The 23,844-nt window shown below is 41.2% G+C and overlaps 1 protein-coding gene across 1 annotated transcript in view; it reads right to left on the bottom strand.

Annotated features, from left to right (window-relative positions):
- Nucleotides 1-6,581: 6,581 nt before the first annotated feature.
- LOC132998883 (leucine-rich repeat-containing protein 49) overlaps nucleotides 6,582-23,844 on the bottom strand; it is a 34,712-nt gene continuing 17,449 nt past the window's right edge. The window contains exons 11-18 of the mRNA XM_061068626.1: nucleotides 23,271-23,354; nucleotides 21,514-21,689; nucleotides 20,028-20,123; nucleotides 13,068-13,302; nucleotides 12,089-12,274; nucleotides 11,270-11,379; nucleotides 9,097-9,250; nucleotides 6,582-6,797 (exon numbers count right to left, since the gene is read on the bottom strand). Of these exons, the coding sequence (XP_060924609.1) occupies nucleotides 6,582-6,797; nucleotides 9,097-9,250; nucleotides 11,270-11,379; nucleotides 12,089-12,274; nucleotides 13,068-13,302; nucleotides 20,028-20,123; nucleotides 21,514-21,689; nucleotides 23,271-23,354 (1,257 nt within the window). The remainder of the gene's footprint in view (nucleotides 6,798-9,096; nucleotides 9,251-11,269; nucleotides 11,380-12,088; nucleotides 12,275-13,067; nucleotides 13,303-20,027; nucleotides 20,124-21,513; nucleotides 21,690-23,270; nucleotides 23,355-23,844) is intronic.

The following is a 23,844-nucleotide window of genomic DNA, read 5'->3' as shown; positions in this document are numbered from 1 at the left end:
CAACTTTCAACCTGCTTGACAATCCTTGCAGACACTGACTCAGACTAGATAAATACAGGGCTTCTTTCCACTTGACCGTGTGAGTTGACCTCTCTGACCCCTGGCTCCTAATGAGGGACTGAAAACCTGTCACCCTCCTCAGCAGCAGGTCTGAGACCCAGTTAGAGAAGCACTCTGACCCCTCACCCTGGACCATATAACCTAGCTCTGCAGTGCACCTTGTCTAAATGAAGTTGATTGAAGGAGACAGGATGGTGGAGAGGGGCGTGCAGACACCTCTCAGTGTGTGAACCAGCAGAAACACAGTAAACACACTAACACTCATTATTATGATGACTATAATCATCATCGTAGCAAAATAATCACGAAATCCACAAGTGATAAGCAGTCGTACCTGTGTGTTACTGATGGTGGAGTTCTGTGAACTTTCTGTTCAGTGTGTCCTACGCTGCAGCCTTCATGGATCCACTTCCTCTTGCAGGTATCCTCATGGTCGGAGTCCAGGTGTGTATCTCCTCCTCCTCCAGCTGCTGGGATCCATGCAGCTCAGGAGCTCCGAGATCAAAGTTGTGACTGAAATCCTGGCGCAGTAGAGAAAGTGCGGAGCTCGGTCACCACTGTGATTCCAGCGAGTCTGCTTTGACGCACTGAGACACAGGATGACAGAAAACAACCTCTGCTGCGCCCCCTGCCGGCACTAATCCTAATAATACTCTCTCTCTCTCTCTCTGTGTCTCTCCTCCAATGCGTGAGGCACTCAGCGAGTGTGTGTGGAAGAGAGTGGGACTGCAACAATGGTTAAGTCTCTCTCTCTCTCTCTCTCTCTCTCTCTCTCTCTCTCTCTCTCTCTCTCTCTCTCTCTCTCTCTCTCTCTCTCTCTCTCTCTCTCTCTCTGTGGTCATGTGTGTGTGTGTGTGTGTGTGTGTGTGTGTGTGTGTGCAGAGAGTGAGATTGTAATAGATTTATAAAAGTTATGTCTCTCTCTCTCTCTCTCTCTCTCTCTCTCTCTCTCTCTCTCTCTCTCTCTCTCTCTCTCTCTCTCTCTCTCTCTCTCTCTCTCTCTCTCTCTCTCTCTCTGTGTGTGTGTGTGCGTGTGTGTGTGTGTGTGTGTGTGTGTGTGCGTGCGTGCATGTGTGTGTGTGTGTGTGCCAGTCAGGGAGTGTTTGTGGAACAGAGAGAGTGAAAGATGAAAGAGGGGGTTAGAGAGCTAGAGTTAAACAGTTTTTCAGAAGCTTTCTCTCTCAGACACACACACACACACACAGAGACACAGTGACATGTTCAGATTGGAGTCACCTAAGCCAACCTCAGTTATTTAATGTATTACTTTCAGTGAGGACAATGTGGACAGCTCCAGGCAGCAGCTACAAAGGTGGACACTAAAGGGACGTGTCAAAATCCCCATTGTATCACTGTTGTCCACATTTTATAAAATCAAAGTTGTGAGGCTAACAAAGGTGACTGGAGTCAGTCCAAGTCATATCAGTTACACAAAGTTAAAGGCGTTGGTTAAAAAAAACACTCGAACATTTTGAGTTTACATATCACAAGAAGCACCTGTTAGTGGGAAGCATCACTTGCAAAAGAAGAAAAGAGATTTTTAGGATTTCAGAAGGACAACAGACCAATGAACCCTAAACATTGAAATAAATCTACTGCATGGCCTCACCTTAAGAAAAGCCACCTTCTGGAGTGGGCGTGTCCAGAGCCTAAACCCATAGAGATGCTGTGGTACTAAAGAGAGCTGAGACATTTGAAGACTGTTGCAACATAGGTCATTTTTATTTCCTCCTTCATGTTTTGCAGGTCTGATCCACAGTTAGAGAAAGTGCTTGTTTGAGGTTGTTGCTGTTAAAGGTGGTTCGACAATGATATAAACATTATTCCTCATCATAAAGGTAATACTCCGCTTCAGTTTTGCTTGTGATGGCTTTATAATGGCTGATAAAATTAGTTTACGGTCTGTCCACCCTGAGTCCACTGACGATAATCTCCTGGAAATACCTGATGTATGAAGGTAGTCTGCAGTGGTCTATGTAGTGGTTTATAATCTACAACCTAAAGTCCAGGCCAAGTTCATGAAGGTACATTTAATTAAGTGGGTGCATATCACTCAACAGTGACACAATTGGATAAGGTAAAGGCTTTTCATTTATAATAGAAAATGGAACATGGTTTGTTTGAAAGCCTCCTAATTTAAAAAAGTGGTCTGGATGTTTTTGCATGTACAGCCTAGAGCAGTGCAGTGTAATTATATGTATAGGCTGAGATTTTTTACAAAATTAATTAACTGGAAGACTTGGTGCATTGTTCTCTTTCGCCTCTTTGTTTCATTCAACAGAACAAAACAGATCTATGTGAAGTTCAGTGGTTTAAGCCAAGCCATGATACGTACAGTGTTGCACTGCAGCTCATTATAGCCATTGTGTAACTCTGGCTTGACAGTGGCTTCATTATGAATCTGTCAATATTGTTAAACCTGTGTGTCAACATGTTTCTGAATTTGAGTCTGTCTACTGTGTGTCTGCATGTATCTGTAGACAACTGGTCCCTAACGGATCATCCTGACTGGTTTAACCCCAATGTCTTGAAACAACTCAAAACTCAGAATCCGTTACAATGTTAAAGTGTTGTTATGAACTTCATTACGTGATGTGACACCATAGAACTTCATTACTATGGTCTCACACTGGACATCACACAAGATATGCATTGATCTGCCACTGGACGTCTCACACAGGACAAACGATCCATCTATAAGTCACTTCAGCTGAATAAATTCATTTTCACCAGCATTGAAAGAGGATCAGCACTGCTGCCTAATCTGATGGTATCTTTTCAACACTCATTCCTAGAATTGTCTGACTTATTAATAATAGGTCAATATATTGTCCGAGGTCAAAGGTCAACTTCAGTTTGAGCTCATATTATTCTGTAAAACATCTCTTCTGGCCACGATTCCACACCATAGTTTAGGAACAGAAGAGGTGATTGTGACCATATTTCCTGCAACTTGGTTGGCAGAGGTGTACGACCGCAAGGCAGTAATTACATTTTTATGTTAAATAAAATCCAGATTTTGAAACCAAGAAAGAAATTCCAGTTTCAGGTGGTTATGTTTTTTTATTTTTTTGGAGGGCATGACTCACAATAAACAATGCACTCTGTTCATTCCAGGAGAAAGTAATAGTTGGTCCTGTGAGGTGGAACGAGCTGGCAGCCACATCTCACTCAGGTTTATCAGAGGGTCGAGCACGTCAACACTGCAGCCTCCAAACCAGTGCTTAGGTTTATTGCTTGTCCTTCAACCAAACACGAATTTTGAAGAGAATATTGCTCAGCCATCATCACTTGGTAAGTGAGTATTATATTATTATAATAAAGCTGCTCTAGTACACTGACCTACTCTATGTGAACACAATTTATAAAACAGCTCTACTCTGTCTGCCAGCTCCTCCACCAATCTACTCACGGGCCCGTTTTGTTCATTAATGGACTCTATTGTAAAAATACCTTTGAGTGTATGTGGATGTACTTGAGCCCTGAAATCGCCAAAACTGCGTTGAACATACATATTTGTTTGAGAAAAGAAAATTTTATTGATTTTATAACATGATGGGCGCACTTAAGGTCTCAACCTTCTATGCAAAGTACCTTGAACCACTACCTTGAAATGAAAATTGAATTGAATTTAAATACCTCTGCCATAGCTTATTGGCCACTTATTCACCACATTGCATGAACCAGCAAACTGAAATATTTAAAGATAGTCAAATATCCATACTTTGATACGGTTGAATATTTGTTACCATACAGTAGCAAGATCACAAAATCCAGATCATTATCTGGATCTGCACTAGATGTCAACTGTGCATTGATATTGGCACATTACACATGCTTTATTATTTTCATAAAGATCTTTGCATTATATCTTAATTAATCAAATAATCAAATCAGCATGGTAACTTGCTTGATTCCGCAATATCCATAAAAAGTATGAAAGGTCATATATATATACTAACTTAACAAATATGTAAGATGGAGAAATAGATCATAACTTGAGATATTCTCATGCACTTAGTCACTGCCCTCCCTCTTTATAATGAACTAAAACAAATACTGTATTTGAGCAGTAGATTTACGGTGGACTACTGCTCACTAAGACATCAGGATTTCATGTTGAAGTGTTTAGCTGTTTGGTGCTTCACTGTCCAGACTTCTTGACTTCTTTCCAGCGATGAGACACATTGTTCTTACACTCTCTCTCTGCCTGCAGGCAGTCACCAGTTCACAGAGTCATTTGAGACCAGATTCCCCCCCCACGATGTTGATAGCCACAAAACAACATGTGTCAGCACTAAGCAATGTTATTTATGAGAGCTGCTAAAAATAAACCAGTTATAGCTTTCTGACACCAAACATTTTCACTGTGTTGTTGCTTGTCAAAGTATTTTTGCACGAGATCTTCAGGGGAAACAACCTCCGTATAAGCTGAATAATGCAGTAATACTTTCTGTTCAGCATTTAGCTGTTTGTCCTCTAATTCAGATAAACTGGTTTGATGAAGAGAAATTGTATTAAGCTATTTTGCAGGAGCAAAAAACATATTTTGTTGTGGGAAGATGTGCGAGATTATGGCCAACACATTTCCAAAAGATTAAATAGTCTAATGTCAACCACCATCCAACTGAAATAGGTAGATATTGTGGTGTAGTGCTAATGTTGGAGTAAAGTGCTGAAAATACTGAAATAAGGAAGGGAACCATCCAAAAGTCTGGTTTGGATTTATCGTTTGAATTTTCTTGAGTCCGTTGTCTTTAACATCAACTTAAAACATTCACTGATTAATGGAAAAATACATCGAGAGTTACTGGTCACTGATGCTATTGAAAACTAGAAGAGTAGAAAAAGAAGAAAGAAAAACCTTTAGCATACAACCTGATGTTCTTGTCTTCTTCAAATGTAGATTTCCTCGAGCAAGGCATTGATCGCCAGTGGAGTGGATGACATTGGACAGAAGTACCTGTCAACCCCTGTGCATGTGTGCATGTGTGTGTAGCCACTTAACACTTCATCCCTCTGCGGTTACTCGTCCAGGCCGGTGCTGTGTTCTCATGCCTGACTAAATAAGGGTTAAGAAATTCTTTTCAGGTTGGTTTGAGTGAGGGCAACAGGGACAGGTGGTGAGGAGCTGGTGCAGCGTCTGTGCCTTCAGGGACATTCCCGTCTGAGCTCAATCCCCCCAGAGGACCTCGCATGGTTCCTGGACCTCCAATACACACACAGCCTCGGCCTCATGGGAGACCAGTGGCTGTGAGGTGTGATAATGCTCAAAGTCAAATTACATAGTTTTGAGGTTGACTCATGTTTGGGGAACAGGAGGATCCTTGGACAGAGGAAAAAAACTGCTGATCTGGACTGATTTAAAGCCCGATTTCTACAGAAAAGACAATTCTAGAAGTTAAATTACTACCCGGCTGTTGTATGCCTTCAACATCCAGTGTACTCCCAGTCCCTCTACGTGTCCCTGACATATAACATTGACACAAGTATGAGGTCACTGCAACCTTTGTCGTCTGACCACTAAATCAATTCATCTTTAAGCAGCTGGTAAGAATTTGAAGAAATTCACTACAGACAAACTTCAGATATCATTTTATAGAGGCCAAAGACATAATTTGGAGGCCACCCTGACCTTGACCTTTGGACACCCAAATCTAATCAGTTCATCCTTAAGTCCAAATATACATTTGTGCCAGATTTGAAAGGATTCTCTCGAAGCATTGTTAAGATAAATGGTAACAGGGAAAGAAATTGTACTTTGTAAGGTAAAAAACTTCCTAGAATTTGGACCTTTGATTTACAACATCTTATCAGTTCATCCTTGTGTCCAACTGAATGTTTGCACCACGTGCTACTTGCTGCCATCCGCGTCGAGGCATAAAAAACAATCATATGAATCATGTACACAACCTGTGTTATTACAGAATCATTTTTATTCTAAGTACAATACAGAAAATAAGTGATAAACAAGAAAACTCCTTGTCCTCGTTTGTGCCCTTCTTTTTACATCAAGCAGGAGAAAGTGAGAGATTGATGGATAACACAAGATTTGAGACAGGAAAATCATTCTAGTCTCGACAAAAGAGACACTAGTCATTTTCAGCAGATGACAGTCACGGTGAGGAGGGGTCATTCAGAAGGCTTTTAAAGTGCAGAAGATTCTCCGGGAGGACCACAATGCACAGTGAGTCCTTTATTCGCTTTCTTCAAGTATGTCGCTGCTCTAAGCACAGAAGAATCAGACCCTGGTTTTAGTGAAAATCTACATTCAAATCAAGATGCCTTTGTCATCGCCACTTCTTTAGACTTGTTTAAAACAATCTAAGTCTTAAGGAAGAGTTTCCCACACACCCAGGCACCCTCAGCTTTCAAAGATTTTAATAACTGATAAAGTCGCTAAGTGATGATGTGTTAGAGATGGCGTTTTAATAGTGAGCGCTGGAGGCCCCGAGGAGAAATATGTCCACGTGTTTATGTGTGTGTGTTTGAGTGATCTCAGAGTGAAACTTTGGTCCTCTTCACTTGGTGTCAGAGAGTTTTGCAAGGCTGGCTTGGCGGAAGGCCGCTTGGTCCCTCATCTCCAACACAGAGTCTCTCACCATCTCTGCAAACATGGAGGGCCAGAGCTTATGAAGAGCTTCACCCTTCAGGTTTGTGTCTGATGCCCTTTGGACCAGCTCCTGGAGGTACTGCTCTATCATGGTGGAGCGCTCCGACGACTCCGCTGAGCTCTCCTGTCAGGGAAGGAAAAGCAAGTCATTTTTGTTGTTTTGTTGTGACTGTTGTAAGAAATTTACTGTAATAACAGAAAATAACAATATATCTTTGCCAACGTTTTCAACAAGTTTGGATGAAGAACATTTGATCTTATTGACAATTTGTCAAATGTGCACCTATCAGATTAATCATTGTTTAAATGTAGCTATTACATGTTTATTAAAGTTGAAAATTACGATATTGGTTCTTTAGAATGTCAACGTACATGTGCAAAAGTAATGTTCAAAATGTTTCTACAGCACCAAACATATGCTTTCAAGGTCAGATGATGTGCGTTCCAGATTATACATTAATGGAGTGAGTGGTGATATAAAGTTCAGTCTATGTTGAGACTTGAGATGACTAATCCTGGTCAAGACCATATAGTTTGTTTTGTTTCATATTTTCCTTGAAATTGGCCACAACTCCAGTCCTACATGCTTTGCATTAAGTATTTCCCCCTCTTTTTCATAAATATTGCTTCATCTTTCATCTTCATGGAAAAGATAGAATATGTCAGCCTAAAAAAAGTATAGTCTTCTGGTACAAGCAACAGCTTCCAAATACTGCAGAACAAAGAAAAAACTGAGAGTTGAAAATAAAATTGGATTTCATCTGCATTAGATCTGCTGATGCTTTCCATCTTAAAAAATGGCAGAGGTAGCTAAAATGCATACCACTCATTTAATTTCTTAAAAAACTAAAAATATTAAGCCTCTCAGAGGCTAAATCAACCATAGTCCCAAATCCCCTGGATTTATCGTTGTAGAACTGAAGAGAGGAAAGATTTTAATCATTCTGGAACAAGAAGCAGTAATATCATCTGTATTTAGTCACTGAAAGTGGGTTTGTGATTCCAAAATTGGTGTCTGGTGTTTATTTATTTGTTTTTGTTTTGAGTGTGTAGTTTCCATTTGTCAGCAAAAGTCAGGTGGCATCGATGGAAGCTTGACTTTCAGGAAATTCACGCAGTAAAGTAGATTTCTTCTCTCTGATCCATTAGGATATAATCAAATGTGTTACATACATAAAATTCACATAACAATATAGTTTTGCTCAACTGAACTATTTGAATAAGGAATACTGCAGTGGAACATAGAAATGGTTTTAACTATAAATCACAATTATTTTATTATTATAAATACACCCTTGTCAGCCAAGACCAGAAATCTGAGGCAAAACTGGACAATTGAAGATTTGAACTATGAATCTAGATTGGTTGGGCAAAATTCAGATTTAATCCATAAACCATTACTGCCTTGTGCTAGAGTTAGGGTGACAGTTGAGGCTGTTTTAGATGGCATATTATTATGAATCTGTGCTTCCCTTCATGGCCATAATTTATCAATCTTCTAATGAATTCTTGCAACATGATAATGCTCCTTGCACAAAGCAGAAGTCTCAAACTGGTTTTACAAACATGACAATGAGTTCAGCGACCTCGGTGCCCTCCCCAGTTACCAGATGTGTATCCAGCAGAATCTTTGTGGTGGAAGCAGAGATTGGCATCTTGAATGTGCAGCTAATAAAATCCCGTTAATGATGAGATGCAGTCGTGTCAACATGGAGCAGAATCTCAGAGGAAAGATTCCAGCATCTTGTGGAATCCATGCCACCAAGCCAAGGGAGGCCCTACCCAGTGTCAGTATGGTGTTTCTAATTAAGTGCTCTGTGAGTGTACGTGTTGTTGACAAAGTAAAATTCTGAAACATATTTCTGGTGGAACAGTGGCCACAGGAAGAATACTGTAAATCAAGAGTTCTTTACAGGTCCATCCATCCATTGTCTATCCACTTAACTGGATGTGGCCAATTTGGGTATCCCAGACATCTCCTCCAATTTGGGTGTGCCCTGTAAATCTCCTAAGGAATGCACACAGGAGACTGAACAACCTCAACTGTCCCCTTTCGACGCGGTGGAGCAGCGGTTCTAACCCGACCACCCTCCTGATATATGACCTTCTCACGCTATCTCTATGGCTGAGCCAAGCAACCCAATAGAAAAGAATAATTTCGGCCACTTGTATTTGCAACCTGCCGTTACAGTCCAATCCAGTGTCTGCATTACTGCTGACACTGAACCAACCCAACAGTCCATCTCGTGCTACATCATGTCCTCACTGATGAACAAGACTGTGAGCTGTTGTAGGAACATACTCTAGAATTTGTAGAGCACAATTTGGGTTGATGCGTCGATCAAACTTGTAACTTAAATCTGTTTCAAGAGTTGCTGCAGACTCTCAAACCACTGGGGTGGTGTGATTAACACAGGACTGACCTCAGGGCTCTCTGCACTGCAGTCTCTGCTGGGGTAGTTGAACAGCGCTCTGCTCAGGCCTTCTCCCAGGAGCTTCCCGCTGTCTCGCAGATCCTCCGGACTGAGCCCCGGCCGCCGCCCTCGCCCCTCCAACAGGAACTGCAGCTGACGCTTCCTTGATGAAGATGAAGAGAGACCGGAGAGATGAGTGAGTCAGACACAGAAGAGATACACAGACACCTGGGAGAAAACAGTGGCAGCAAGTCAGTAACACCAAGAAAATAAAGGTGTGTTCTTGTGTCCATCAAATAACACTCTCACTTTAGGGTCCATTCTTCTGAAAAAGATGACAGCAATCAAACTGTGGCTGAATAAAATATAAATAATTAGTTATTTATAATAGTAGCAGTCTTATCATTCAGAAGCAGGATGTGAACACTTAAAGCAGTAGTGTCATCTCATGTGATACACTGCTGCACCAACATGTTCCACAGGCCGGTGCCAGGATGCTGAAATAGTCTCTGTGGAGGCGGCTGCAGGCAAACATTCCATATGGGATATATGGACAGTTTGTAAAGTGTGTGTGTGTGTGAGAGAGAGAGAGAGAGAGAGAGAGAGAGAGAGAGAGAGAGAGAGAGAGAGAGAGAGAGAGAGAGAGAGAGAGAGAGAGAGAGAGAGAGAGAGAGAGAGAGAGAGAGAGAGAGAGAGAGAGAGAGAGAGAGAGAGAGAGAGAGAGAGAGAGAGAGAGAGAGAGAGAGAGAGAGAGAGAGAGAGAGAGAGAGAGAGAGAGAGAGAATCAAACATTACACTGACTAACAAGGTGAAATGCGCTTAAGCAAAGCAGACCTTTGTGTATATGTGTGTTTGTGTTGTAACAACACACAATGTCTGATACAAACCCTGTGATTTTACTTGTCTTCCCTTTGGCTGTGAGCCTATACTTAACATGATATGTCACTTGCTGACTGAGCATTGCAGACAAAGAGTCCATGAAGTCTATTTAAAGGTCCTGTGCAGTATAGTGGCCTTTTGTATAATATGATGTCATAAGCAACATGGGCATTGAGCGATATAGTGGGAGCATTCAGTAAAAAAAGATCTTGTGATGTCTTCTCTTCAGTGGGGACAGATGACATTTGAGATAGAAGTAAACATTAGCTCTTCTCATTGACATCATGTGAACAAGGTCAAGACATCAACTGAAGTAGAAATCAAACGACCTGAAATTACTTCTATAATGAAAATCCCCTCCAACAAAGAGATAATGGTTTCATCTGTGTGTTTTTTTATATGTGCAAATAAACTGAAACCAGAGAACAAAGTCTGCAGCAGGAAGGATTTTTAGGGATAAGACTTCAAATCTGACAGCATTTAGTGAGACAAATGGATATAATTGACTTTAAGGGAAGTAATTCTGCATGCAGCAAACTGTGATTAAGATTTCATCACTGATGAAAATAATCCTTAGCCTTGGGCTGTTTGTGTATTATCTATTCATAAGAGAGTGTGTATAAATCTGGGTGAGATACAGTCAGGAGCTAGATGTCCTAATGTTCACAAGTTAATTTTCAACATGATTCCGACAGTAAGTGAGGCGACTGAAGCTCAGACACTGCTGTACTTTTCAACAAAATGTGATGAGAGGGTTTAATGAATTGTGTTCATTCCTTTTTTTTGCAACAAGGAAATCCCTCATATTCTCCTGCACATTATTGTGGATGATTCAACCTCGAAAGGTCCCAATTTTTCGGGTAAACTTATGCGAAATAGTAAAATATTTTTGTCTTTTTCTAAGATGCACTTTGGTGCGTGACAAATTCAGTGGATTTTTCTTTGTGAGGATGTTTTTCATTGACCGACAATGACAGCTCTCAATAGTTTTTGGCTGGGGAGAGAGAGGAATGTTTGTGTGGAAGTGCCAAATACCCACCCTTACCCTGAGACACACAGTCTGATTCTCCTGGCTCCTCAGTGCCAGGCTGTGTCTCGCTTTCTCACACACACAAACGTATAGGTACAGGCATGCACATGCATGCACAGTAGCATACGCACTCATAAGCTGTAACTCTTTATGAATCCCCACATTCTTTAAATATTTAACGCGAATACACACAGTCCAGGACCCAGCACTCACCTGTCATTAAATTGTGGTTAAAGTTACGTAATGCTTTAGAGTCTCATATCAAGTTCTCACCTGGACTCCTCCAGTAGCAGCAGGAGCCGATAACGTGGAGTTTCTGTGGCTGCTATGTGACCCAATGTTCCAAACACACGCTCGGCAGCGATCACATCATTCATGGTCACCTGAGGCAGACACACACATGGATTAAGAGGCAAAATCCTCAGATGGGTCATTCCAAAATCTATGGGCTCCTAGTTTAAGGTTGGAAACAGCAGAATATTAGTTTGCCATTTTAAGAGAAACACTTTCTGACTTTGATGGAACATTCAGTATCACTCTCTATCTATACTGCCAGTTAGCCTACCCTGGCAAGCAATGGACACAGCATGACTGTCTGTCAGACTGCAGATACAAAATCCCCCTACCAGAAGTGCTAAAGCTAACCCACTATATTTAAATGGTTTAATCCAAACAAAAAGTGTGATAAAGACAATTTGGGGACAACTTTCCAGGGGAGTTGCTGTGTCCAACTATTACTTGGCTGGGACCACTTGCCAGGCAGTCCCATAAGAACCCTTGAATAATTCAGCACATAACCTCCTGTAATGTCTTTAACGATTTAACTAATGATATATAGCATGCTAATTAATCATCTAAAAGAAAAGTGCTGTGACAAATGAGCATATTTCAAATCATTCCTTGAACCTTTACGTTTGCATTTATAACATTTTTGCTTCAATTAAACATATTAAGCAATCAAGACACCTTTGTGTAAGAAATGTAAAACTAAATGTAACATCTATAATTAAGAGTGAAATTCATAGCTGGTTACTATATTTGTTTCCAGCATGCCAGCAGGAGGGCTGAAGAAATGATCTATCTGCTCCTCACCTCCTGGCCATTGATCTTCAGCAGGTTAAGGTGGTGGAGGCGGTAGATGACGAAGGAGCGCCACAGAGACAGACCGACCACGGGGTTTCCCTCCGGGTGAATGGTCAGCTGATCCAGACGCCTCACCTGAGCCAGGGCTGCCAGCTGCGCCAGGCGGCTGATGTTGGTTTCCAGGAAGATCAGGTGCTGTGGCAGAAGCAACAAGTCAGTTTCGGAGAAGCAGAACAACAGGATATAGTTCTCTTTGTTTTTATTGTCTGAGTTGATCATGGTACCGACTGTCACAGTGAATCATTTAAGTCATTGATGCTGCTGAACAACTGTGAGGGGCTTTGGAAAAATGTCCACTTAATTGCATGTTACCTATAATTCCAAATTATTTCACTACTACTTCTAATAGTAATAACAATAATAGTAATAATAATAATAATATCGTTATTCATATAGAACACCTTTTAAAACAGAGGGTTTCACACAAACAAAAACACCAAAAAATAACTTTAGAACAAATAAAAAACACACTCATAAAATAATTAAAACAATAAACATGTGACAGAGAATTTTAGCATGACTATCCATTACACTAATAAACTAGTCTGTTGACAGTGTACGATGAACAGTGGCCTGGTTTTCCACTGTCTATACACCTGAAGCCCAAAATATTGGCCATGGCCCAAGAGGCTAATTCATCATCGGACCATAGACCATCTGCCCCAAGAATGTGTTGAAGGTAATTTTGTACCAAAGAAGGAACTAGTGCTTTTGAGCAGGAGATTCTAAAATGAATACAACTGGATATCAAATACGCATCAGCCAACACCTACCAAATACTCACTCTCAGTGTCATGACACAGCAGTTTTTGTGATAAATGATATTTAGTGTTTAAAATAAGTGAGAGGCTAAAATAAAAAAGCACACGATTTCTAGGGGAACTTTAACATCACCCCACGGGTGATTCTATGTGACTGGTGCCCTCACCGATAGATTGGGGAACTTGACCCTTATTCGTGGCAGTGTCGGTACGATGGCGTCAAGGCTGATGAAGCGGAAGGTTATTACGGTGACAGCACCGGCGGTCTGAACTCCCCATCCCCTCTCCAGGGCCTCCAGGGCTCCAAGTCCAAACAAACGCAGGGTGTCTCCATCCAGCTCCACTAGGTGACAGTCAGATAGGGACAAGCTCTGCACGCTGCTGCTCCCTGACTCCACAAGCCTGCAGACAACACACAAAGAAGAATATCTCAACCAAAAAAACTAGTCAATGTCCTATTTGTGTTGCCTAATTGATTTATTTTCTAAAAGTGCCCTTGCTTGAGAAGAGAGTCGCGAGAGTTGCGCATCTTGACGAGTCTCAAGGAGACATAAACTCCACGGCCGAACCCCTTGTGCTCAGCCTTCTGGATCCGCTGACACTCAGAGGACTCTTCAGCATAGCAGGGCATCAGATGGCTACTGGCTGCACACAGTACCCAACGCTGATCATTTTGGGCTCAGTCTGCCAACTAACTAATCACCCCTATTCATATTTCACACCCTTCCAATCTCGCTGCAACAGAAAGCCATAGTGGTTAGACGACTAATCCTTTGATTGCAGAACTCTAATCCGAGATTCTTGTTGAGACCAATCTTCCTAAAGTATGTGTGTGAGTGGCGTAGTCGGAGACAGAATTCTGAGTCCGGGACAGAGGGAGAAAGGTGCATACCTCCACCAGGGCCCAACCTTAAATCAAAACTGCACCAAATTTCACACACTCAGACTGAAAGGTTGAGTGAGGAGCAACAACCAATTAACAAAAGAAAATGAAATTCCTGCATTACAAAACTTACCTCAGTAAAAGAGGTAAAGAACTGTTTTTGTGCCTCTGACTAATAAATTACTATACATGACATCATTAGCTGATTCATATTGAAGCATCAGTGTATGGCACCAGTGGTGGCTCAGCTGGTTTGAACTACTTTACATACAGGGACACCAGATAACGCACATTGAACAATGAGCTGTAATTTAGATGCTGGTATTAAATATTCATGTTAAAAGTAACTAATATGTAAGCATGTAAAACACAAGTAAGTTAGTTAGTTCTGCAACTAGATTATTCATCTGCACTTTATCTATTCAAGACTGTTGGTCTAAATGTCAAAATGTGGTTTTATCGTATAATATTTTTCCTCACAAAAGAGCAGAAAAGCAGCAAACCCTCCCAACTGAGAGGCAAAAGAGTTTGGTCAGCAGATTCAGGTGATTGTCTTTTCTTTAACACCAGTTACTTTGAAATGTTTAAGCAGGAGGAACGTGACACAACACTGACATCTGGATTTTGGTTGATGATACTTGGCCTCAAGTCAGTTTACTTATTCAATCATGTGTAAATGACAGGTAAATGGTCCTGAGCCTCAGGAGACGGGAGAGTGCAGGACCGCAAAGCTTTTTTGCGAGTGTGTGTGTATGTGTGTGTGTGTGTGTGTGTGTGTGTGTGTGTGTGTGTGTGTGTGTGTGTGTGTGCGTGTTTTGTAGTAAGCAAAAGTCAGTAACTCCTTGAGGTCGTAGTGCGTTTTGTTGTTTACTGACAGGATTAATTTGTGCCTCGTTTTGATTTGTAACATTTCCCCCGAAGATTATTTAAAACGGACTGAACTCTGAGGCACAAATGAATCTTGTCAGTACACAACAACACATCATCCGGAATAACCATGTGATAAAGCCTACATCACTCTTAACAAACCAGTGACTGACAGGGAATGTCCCACACAGTCTCAGTATTTGTATCTAGACACACGTTACCTAAAGTGATGCACCGTGTATTCAAGGCTAATGTCAAAGGGTGATCACAACAGACTGCAGGGATCCTGTGGATATATTAAAATAACTGGACACACTGTTGCAGAGTATTCCCTGCTGTCATTTTTTTCCAATGGTCACCCTCTGAACTCCCACTAAAAATCCTCTTAAAGTACAGATTGCCTTTCCCCCCATAAACTAAAACAGTCTATAGGACAACTTAAAAACACACACAATTCCAATGTTAATGCTTCACTACCACTGTCTAAAACGGACACCAGAATTGACACATATCTTATCATGTCAACAGAATAGTAAGCTCTTGAGCAGTGACGGCAGCTAAAAAAGTAGTAGATACAAGTACATAAATGATTGAAGATGACTGAACTCCTCCAGATAATGAAATGTGCATTTGAACGGAAACAACAATACGAGAAAGGAAACCAAACCAAGAACTGTTTCCTCTTACGAGCCAACACGTGGACAGAAACATGGGACTTGGCTGGAACTAGAGGGGGAGGCATCAGACACTGAAAGGAAATTAAATCGTCAGGATATGTCACTCCTCCAAGATGTGGTAATGCCAAAGGCAGAAAATCAGAGGGAGTGGGAGCCGTGCAGGACATTGAGGGTAACATGTAAATAAGTCACATGAAGAATGGGAGTAACTTCTGCTTGCCTGGAAATGCGCCATCGACACACTGCAGAGTGTTGCACATTGTTCCCAGTAATCACAACTGAAAAGCTGCCAGGTGGCCCTGCATACCCTCCTGACATGAACCCAGCAACAAACACTGAGAGAAGAAGTGAACAGGTGCGGAGGACAGGGCAAAGAATCTGTCACAATTACATGGATCCTGCTGCGGCCTATTGGTGTCAGGATGTAATTCAATTAGAGATCCCTCACTTAATCCTACAGCCCTTAAGGATTGCTGCCTGCCTATATGGCGCCCATATAAAAAAGAGGTCGGCCATCTCTCGACAATTTAGTAATAGCCTTAATACTGGTGGTGATGTGTATGAAACATTACTCTCGGAGCTGAAACTGAATTTCAGAAATTTCCGCATTAAAAAGGGAAAAATGGTTCAAATGATACAGATGTAATTATTATCGTACAATCAGCGTACAAGAGGGCAGCAAAATAAACCAGAATCATAAGATAAACAATAGAACCACTTCAGTGATACGAGATCAAACGAATTGCAAACTGGGGATTTAAACTTAATGCCAAGACAGATAGAGTATAAACTCAAAGTTAGACAGGATGAGCGTATGTTAAGAAGGGATTTAAAAGATCTTTGGGGCCCTGACAGCAAAAAGCTTTATCCCCATCTCAGCACAACCCTCCATTAAATGAATGAATGAAAATTGCAAAGCCCTCTACATCTCCCCACACGGTGACCAACTGCCCTCAATACAACAACAAAGGAATAAACTTGGGCCTGAAACACAGTCAAAGTTTGGCAGTGACACAAGCTTAATGTTCTATAATTCTTCATAGCATGACAGTGATTCTGTAAAAATTCCCTTTTACCTCATTTTAATGGATCACCAAACCGAGGCTGCAAATGGTGAGCACAGATATCAAAAAAATGTTCCTTAATACACAGCCACCCAATGAAACGCATCTACCCAAGTGGGAATCCACCATGACATCACCCATTTGTTTTGGCATTTTGGCCAGCGTCATTTGGATTTTATGAAACTACAAGTAACAATATTTGGAGGAGCAGGGGGTGAGAGCTCGAGGACACTGCACGCATGCACCCATTGGACGTTATTGGCTCGGCTGTCAATCACATGGTATCCACGCCCTAATGCATACTTTACTTTATCGACTCGTACAGGTTTCCTGCATTTCCAAATTGGTTTTGCTTTGTGGGCTTGAGACTACATCTATATGCATCTACCACACTGGATATAAGCAATGAGGCACCAACATTTCTCAAGCACCATTAGCACAGCTCAATCACTCATGTTATACAGTATTTAAAATGTCTTCTGGTCTAAAGAGGCCTACGAGATAGTGACGAAAATGAGGTGATTTGTGTTAACACAGCAACAGATTTATCTTTGCTCCTATTCTCCATCATATTTAACTAACTTTTGAGGCAGCAATGTTGGGTCAATGTGTGAAAAGTTGTCAGATTTGCAATTAACATTCTATCGTTCTAGCAGAAATACAAAAAACATATCACATTTTTCATTCTAAATTAACTTTTTTTTTTAAGGTCATATGTACAACTTTTTCTTTGTCTGCATCTTTTCCCCTTTTCACGTCACTGGCCAGTTTTCAACATTTCTGAGACTATTATAGAAATCAGAAATGAAAGTTTACAGCAACCTTAGATTCCATCAAGATCCATGTTTGTCCCAGGCCTCTTTCAAACTGATTCATCCAATAATTTACCACTTCATATTTACATTACATCCAACCATACTCCAGCAAAACTTGTTTGAAACAACAAGCACTTACAGAATTCCCAGAACGTGACAATAATCATATAATTCAGACTTTTCCAAATGTGTTTTACTCATAAGTTAACTCTCAGAGTTTCAAGGGCAATCCCCAGTTTGCTACTCAGAAAAACACACAGACATACTGTACATTCACACGAGTGCCAAGAAGCTGCTGTCTTCCCTTGGTTCCCACTGAGCAGATCCAGATGTTTGGATGGGTCGGGGTCTGCCCCTGACCTGTCTGCGAAAACCAAGAATCTGTGGAGATTCTGAAGTAGCAGGATTATGGATGACCTATAACAAACCATACTCTGTCTCTTCCGGGTGCGAAAGAATACACATCCTCCCGCTGTTAGTATTTTCCTGAGGGTTCACACCCCCGTCAACCTGATACGGGATGTCACGCAACAGACAGTCACACAACAGACAGCCAAGAGTGTTGATACACAGGCTTCACAAACAGAGACAAGGTCATCCATCATCTGTCCCTCCTTGCTCTGCACGGGGGAGGATGGTGTAATACTTCAACAGCTATCTGAGTCAAACTGGGCTACACTGTGTAGGCGTTACAACCTTTCTATAAACCTAAACACTGTAGAATGAAACACCTACTGTATATATTCACAGACATTATGAAGGTTTTATCCTTCCTTTAACCTTTTAGTCACAAATCTGGATTTTCTTTTTTTCCTTTGTAAAAGCCCTTTTCATAAAGCACCAGCAACAGTGTTTAAATTCCAAAGTTATAAGTGTGTGGGATTCTGAATTGTCTGAGTCATCATCATCACAACAACCTGTTAGACCACACAGATTTTAAACAGACCACATGCAATTATGATAGACCCTGTCGTAGGAAATACTACTAAAAGTGATCGTATGAATTCCACGTAATCGTGAGTCAGGAGGCTGGGGGGGGGGCATTTTTATATCCTGGTGTAGGAAGGAAAAGTCAGCTCTGAAATGTGTAATAACAGTCCTTGACACAGCCCCCACTTTCATCTCCACCCTCCCCCTCATCACTCATCTGGATCATATTCTCTGAAGGGAAAGTATATCGGAGCTCTATACATTAGACTCAGCACAGACTGATGATACACAGGGCTTCCAACATCACTTTAGAAACAGTATAGGTAGTGGAGAGCAGACTTTAGACACCGTTTTCCCGGAGAACTCATAAAGCTCAAGTGCAGCGGCTCTTATGTAAATAGAGGTGTCATTGCTTTGCTCAAGATGCGTTTGATGAACCAGCTGCTGCAGGGATCACATCTATAATTTGGATGATCTCTCTAAATGCCCTGTCTGTCTTTCTGCCAGTTTAAAAAATTAAGAAAAAAAGGGATAGTCCAACTGCTAGAAACACTGCATAATCAAAATAAAGACACAAGGACAAGAAGGTCCGGTAAGGAGGAGCTAAGCAACAGCTTGGATTAATGGTGGAGCCATGTACAGTGCAGGGTTTTCCCTATTATAATAAGAAAACTATGTTCTGTACTGCTCTGAGGTGAGGTGTTGTCTTATAGTTTAGGGCCAATCAATTATGTGTCCATTCATAACAAGAGATATAGACAGAGTACCAGTGTAACAAGATATTATTTTCAGACACAAACTCTGGAAAATGCAGGTGATTGGGTCTGTACAGTTTGCCTTTCTGATAGGACATTGTCAGGGTCAGAAGTTAAAACAACAACAGGAACCTTTCCTTAACATTCAGGTGAAGAGTGGTGACCGGCTAAAGCAGGGAGGAAGCAGGACATGGCATATAAATCCCATTGTGGAAATCACTGTGTATTTGTTTACAGCACATAGCAGATGGGGGGAGACGAAGCTACTGATTCATCGGTAATGATTAATTTGGGGTTGACAACAATACTACAAGCATTTGGTCGTATCTGCAGAAACAACAAAAGAGTCTAAAGCCACATATAGGCAGGCAGCCTTAAATAGTCCATCCATCGTGTGCTAGCAACGTCCCAAACATGCCCAATCCCTGGCTGTGACTTTTCTGGACACTCAGCTGCTGTATTCTCACATAGGCTCACTCTCATATTTTCTGGACATTTTACTAGGGGGCTGGTAGGAAAAGTTCCTGAAAATGTCCACAGTAACTGACTCAGACATTTGCCTTCTCATACAGTATACAGCACCTCTGGGAAATTTCAGGAAAATGACCAGGCTTAAGTGCATGTCTGAAAGCAGCTTGAGTAACAGTTTTTGAGTCCATCTATAGTGAGTCTTTCAGAGCTAATGAGTCTTATAGGTATTTAATTTGACCAAACACAGATGATGAGCTCAGAAAGACTGAGATATTTAGAAGGAGCCAAATGCCGTTCAGTTCAAATCCATTCACAACTCTCCACCTCAGTAGCCACATCATGAGTTTACTGAATGAGAAAAAAATTGCAAAAACATAAATAACACTAGTGAATAGTTTTGTGGGATGACAGTGTGGGACGATATTTCTACATGTGTGAAAGTGAGAGGCTCTGATCTAACAAACAGAGATGTATGACGGATGGATGAAAGAGAATTGACAATTGACAGTGCACAAAACAGTATTAAATTCGCTCAACTGAAACCAATTGTTTCCTAAGGAAGGTGTCAAAAGGGTATATTGCCAGGAGGCATACCTCATGTGTCAATGACAGCACTCTAGGCCAGTATTGTAACACAGTTTCTTAGGCGGTGGACTTTGTCTTACTTGGGATCTCGCGGGCTGTTTGGACGGCTGTTGGTGCGCAGTCTGCTCTCCGTTCCCCCTAGTGGTCGCTCTGATCCTGACCCTGGACTTACTCGTCTACAAAGAAAAATAACAATAAACGTTCACCAAAAGAGCAAACAACTAATTTCAGAACCATTTCAGTTGGATATGGAAAAAAAAACACATGAAATCTGAACCCAACATACATCATTCTTATTTTCACAGGTTCCCATCTCAGGGAATCAGTGCACAGCGCGCAGCTCCACCATTAAATAAGTGAGTGACTACAGGAAACTGTATAGAGTCAGAGGACGTCAGCTGAGTAGACAGTCCTTCATATATTGCCCAGGACACATTTGTGTTTACACAGATAAAAGAATTTGGCTACATTCCTCTCAGAGAATCAGACCACCTCAGAGCGCTCATTTGGGTGCGTTCACACATGTACTTATAACTGTTTACTTTGACAGAAGTCTGAACTGGGTCTGATGAAGCTCAAATAAACAAACACTCATTTGAACAGTGGCTTTAAAAATGTAAAGGAGCAAACACAATCAAATTGAGATTCTCATTTGTGACGTTTCTGAGAGCAAATATTTAAGAATAAAACTAAGAAATGCTAGACGCCCAGTAAGGCTCAGGGTTCATACACATTTTGACCAATGGATTTCCATGACTTTTCCATGACTTTTCAATAACTGTAAACCAAATTTCCTTGACCAAACATTTTGTTAGATCTCGGTGTATACATGAAAAAGTGACAAAATGTAGTATTTAAGCTAACAATGAGAATTCCAAAGCATACAGTATACCTTCAATGACACAAATGAATGAGACAATAGTTTGATTGAGATCTTTGTCTGTTGTAACCCATGGCATATACTTTTCCATTTGTAGCCAAGCATTGTTAAATCTACACTTCCCTGGAATAGTGCATTATCCCGCCTGCTTCCCCACAGAACTTTTCAATTAGTATGAGAGAGTATGCCTGCTTATATTTTGAGCGTATTTCTTTTAAAAGCACATGAATTATTTAAAACTCAGCGTAAATGAACAACATGAAACAAATTTCCATGACTTCTCCAAAACTTTTGGGATCTTATTTTTTTTCAAGCACTTTTCCAGGCCTGGAAATAAACATTTTACAATTCCATGACTTGACCGTGGGAACCCTGAAGGCTGTATCTAGGCAAAGTGGTCCTCTGAGCTAAATGCTAAGATCTTACTGTTGATGTTATATTTACCATTAACCACTGAAAGACATTCCCATCCCTAGACAAATGCTGCAAGCATGACGAAAAAACTAAAATACTTGAGACCTACAATTCTTGGTGGGATGTATTTTTATATGATTCAATCAAGATGTATCAAATGATCCCGATCTACATCACAACCCACCACAGGTAGAGCAAAGGAAACAACAATTCACTGTGCAACATAAACATGAGGTGACACCAAACACTGGTATCTGTCATGTGTTGTGTACCTCGGCTCATCTGGAGAAGGCTCCTGTGCGAGGCCATTTGTCTGGGCGGGGCTGTGGGCGGGGCTGTTCTCTGGACTCACTTCTTCTTTTGCACCCTGTACTGGTGGCAGCTCCAGGCAGGCCCTGACACCCTCCCACTGCTGTGCTGCATTACGGATCGCCAGACGCCGCTTCTCCTAGATGAGCGTAACACACACACATACACACACAAGCTGAGGTCAGAGAGGGTTTCAGGAAACAGTTGTCCAGAGCAGAACACAGAGGGGATATACTAATCTGATGGAACCTGTCTCTTAAGCCTTGGTCACAGATAAAACTATTCCTCCTGCACTGCATCTAGTTTTAATTTGGCAGATATCACAACCCATTAGTCTGATATTGCGTATGCATGTGTACCACAGCATTTTAATTGAACTATGATTTGCTCTTATCATAAGAAAAGTGACACAGACCCTGAAAGCAAGAAGATTTCTCTTCCGCTGCTGTCCTTTTTCTCGCCAAGCTGCAGTTTCACTATGCTTTCTTATGGAATGTGCCACTCCCCGACGCAGGGGTGAGTCAGTATCAGTTCAGAGTGAATCCTTTGCCCTCATGAACCCTTGGCTGCAGCATATAATATGACATGTTCTCAACACCAGGGATTAGCAAGGAGTTCGGTTACAGAAAGACAATGCAATCTGCAGGGACCACCTCTCAGCAAAAGACAACCGTGCAGCGCAGACACAGCAGGATGACACATCAATATTCAAACACGCAGACACACACCCCCACACACATTATTGTATAATAGACGCCTGTCAATATCTTTGACTATTTGAAGAAATATAGGGTAATTAAGACCCATTTACCGACACAGTACCACTGTGCACTATAGACTCTTTAACTTGATACATTGACAATTTTCCCACAGAGCTTTATGTCATGTGGATAGAATGGAAAGGTTCAAAGTTCATGACAGCATATGAAACGTGTATTCAATGTCCTGTAAATCGTTACTGTGAAATCAAATTCTGACCATGACCGAATATTTTCTCATCAAATGTTTTATGATGGGAAAACTGATTAAAAAAAAATTTGCAGATTAAAATGTACCATCATGAAGCCAAGGAGGTTGGTTATTGTCCAAATGTATAAACGACCTTACTTCAGATTTGCCACCCACATTATCTCAAGTAATATGGATTTGAGCAAATTCATAAAAAAAATATGTAATCCCACGTGGACATGTTTCATGTGGTGCTGTCATAATCACTGAAAGGGTCACATGGAGACCAAGAAAGAAGGCTAAGGATTATCTGAATACATTTAATTCAAATTAGATTGTGTTATTTGTAAGTAGTAGTAGTAGTTATGGATAAAATATGATGCAACATTATTGAATTGTTTTTAAATTGTATAAGACTTCTAAAAATCCTCCTTCCTGTAGTGACCACTGCCTTACTTAACCATGAAAGCCACGGTGATAATGGCCTCTTGCTGTAATGTGTGTTGAATTTAAATTACATAACATTTAGCTGATGGCTAAAATAATCACAATCAAAACTTTATGTGATACCAAAGCTTGCTCTAGTACTTTAAACCTTTGCAACTCATTTTATTTTCTTTCTACTAAGAAAACCTTAATTAAAAAGGCCCTTCACAGGACACTTGTTAATCTAGGGTCTGATGTACAGGGCATCCTTGCGTAGTTTCTGTAAATTTAAACTCAAAATCCCAGCAGACAAAGACAACAAGAAGAGATCGGAACAGAGAGGTACCTTATGAATCGTCTGCTTGTGATTCTCCCTCTTCTTCTCCTCCTCTTTCCGAGCATGCACACTAGCCATTCGCCGATCCTCGTCCTGAAACAGAGAGCCAGTGCAATCAGAGTGCCGCTCCATTCAAGGAGTTATTCTGAATTACTCATGAGAAGGGGGAACCGCAAAAGACACCGACAGAGAGACTGTTCCCTGTGTGTGGAGGCTGGGAGAAAATTCTCACAGTGGCCTGCAGCATCACACAGGATTATCTGTCTGATTTTCAGTCTCGGATCATCTGAGCCCAGCTGTTAGGGGAAAGCCAAAACTCCCAGAATGCAATGCTGCCAACACAATCTGAGTGTGCCAGCGGAGAGCAATGGGGGATATTCAGCTGTCCGCGACGGGTTGGTAGAGACGACGCTTCAGCCTGATCAATAGAGATCACGTGCAAACCTCACTGGAGTAAAGGACTGATGTCAGCTGGTTGGGGGTTGGGGTTAAGAAGATCGACATGAGATTAAAGAATTTCATGAGGAGGACTGGTTCTAATGGGAAACATGACGAAAGTGTATCCGCAAAATCGATCAATTGA

Source organism: Limanda limanda, chromosome 3 (genome assembly GCF_963576545.1).
Source record: "Limanda limanda chromosome 3, fLimLim1.1, whole genome shotgun sequence".
Lineage (NCBI taxonomy): Eukaryota > Metazoa > Chordata > Actinopteri > Pleuronectiformes > Pleuronectidae > Limanda > Limanda limanda.
Note: the sequence above shows the minus strand (reverse complement) of the source record. Positions and strands in the feature narration are given on the sequence as shown.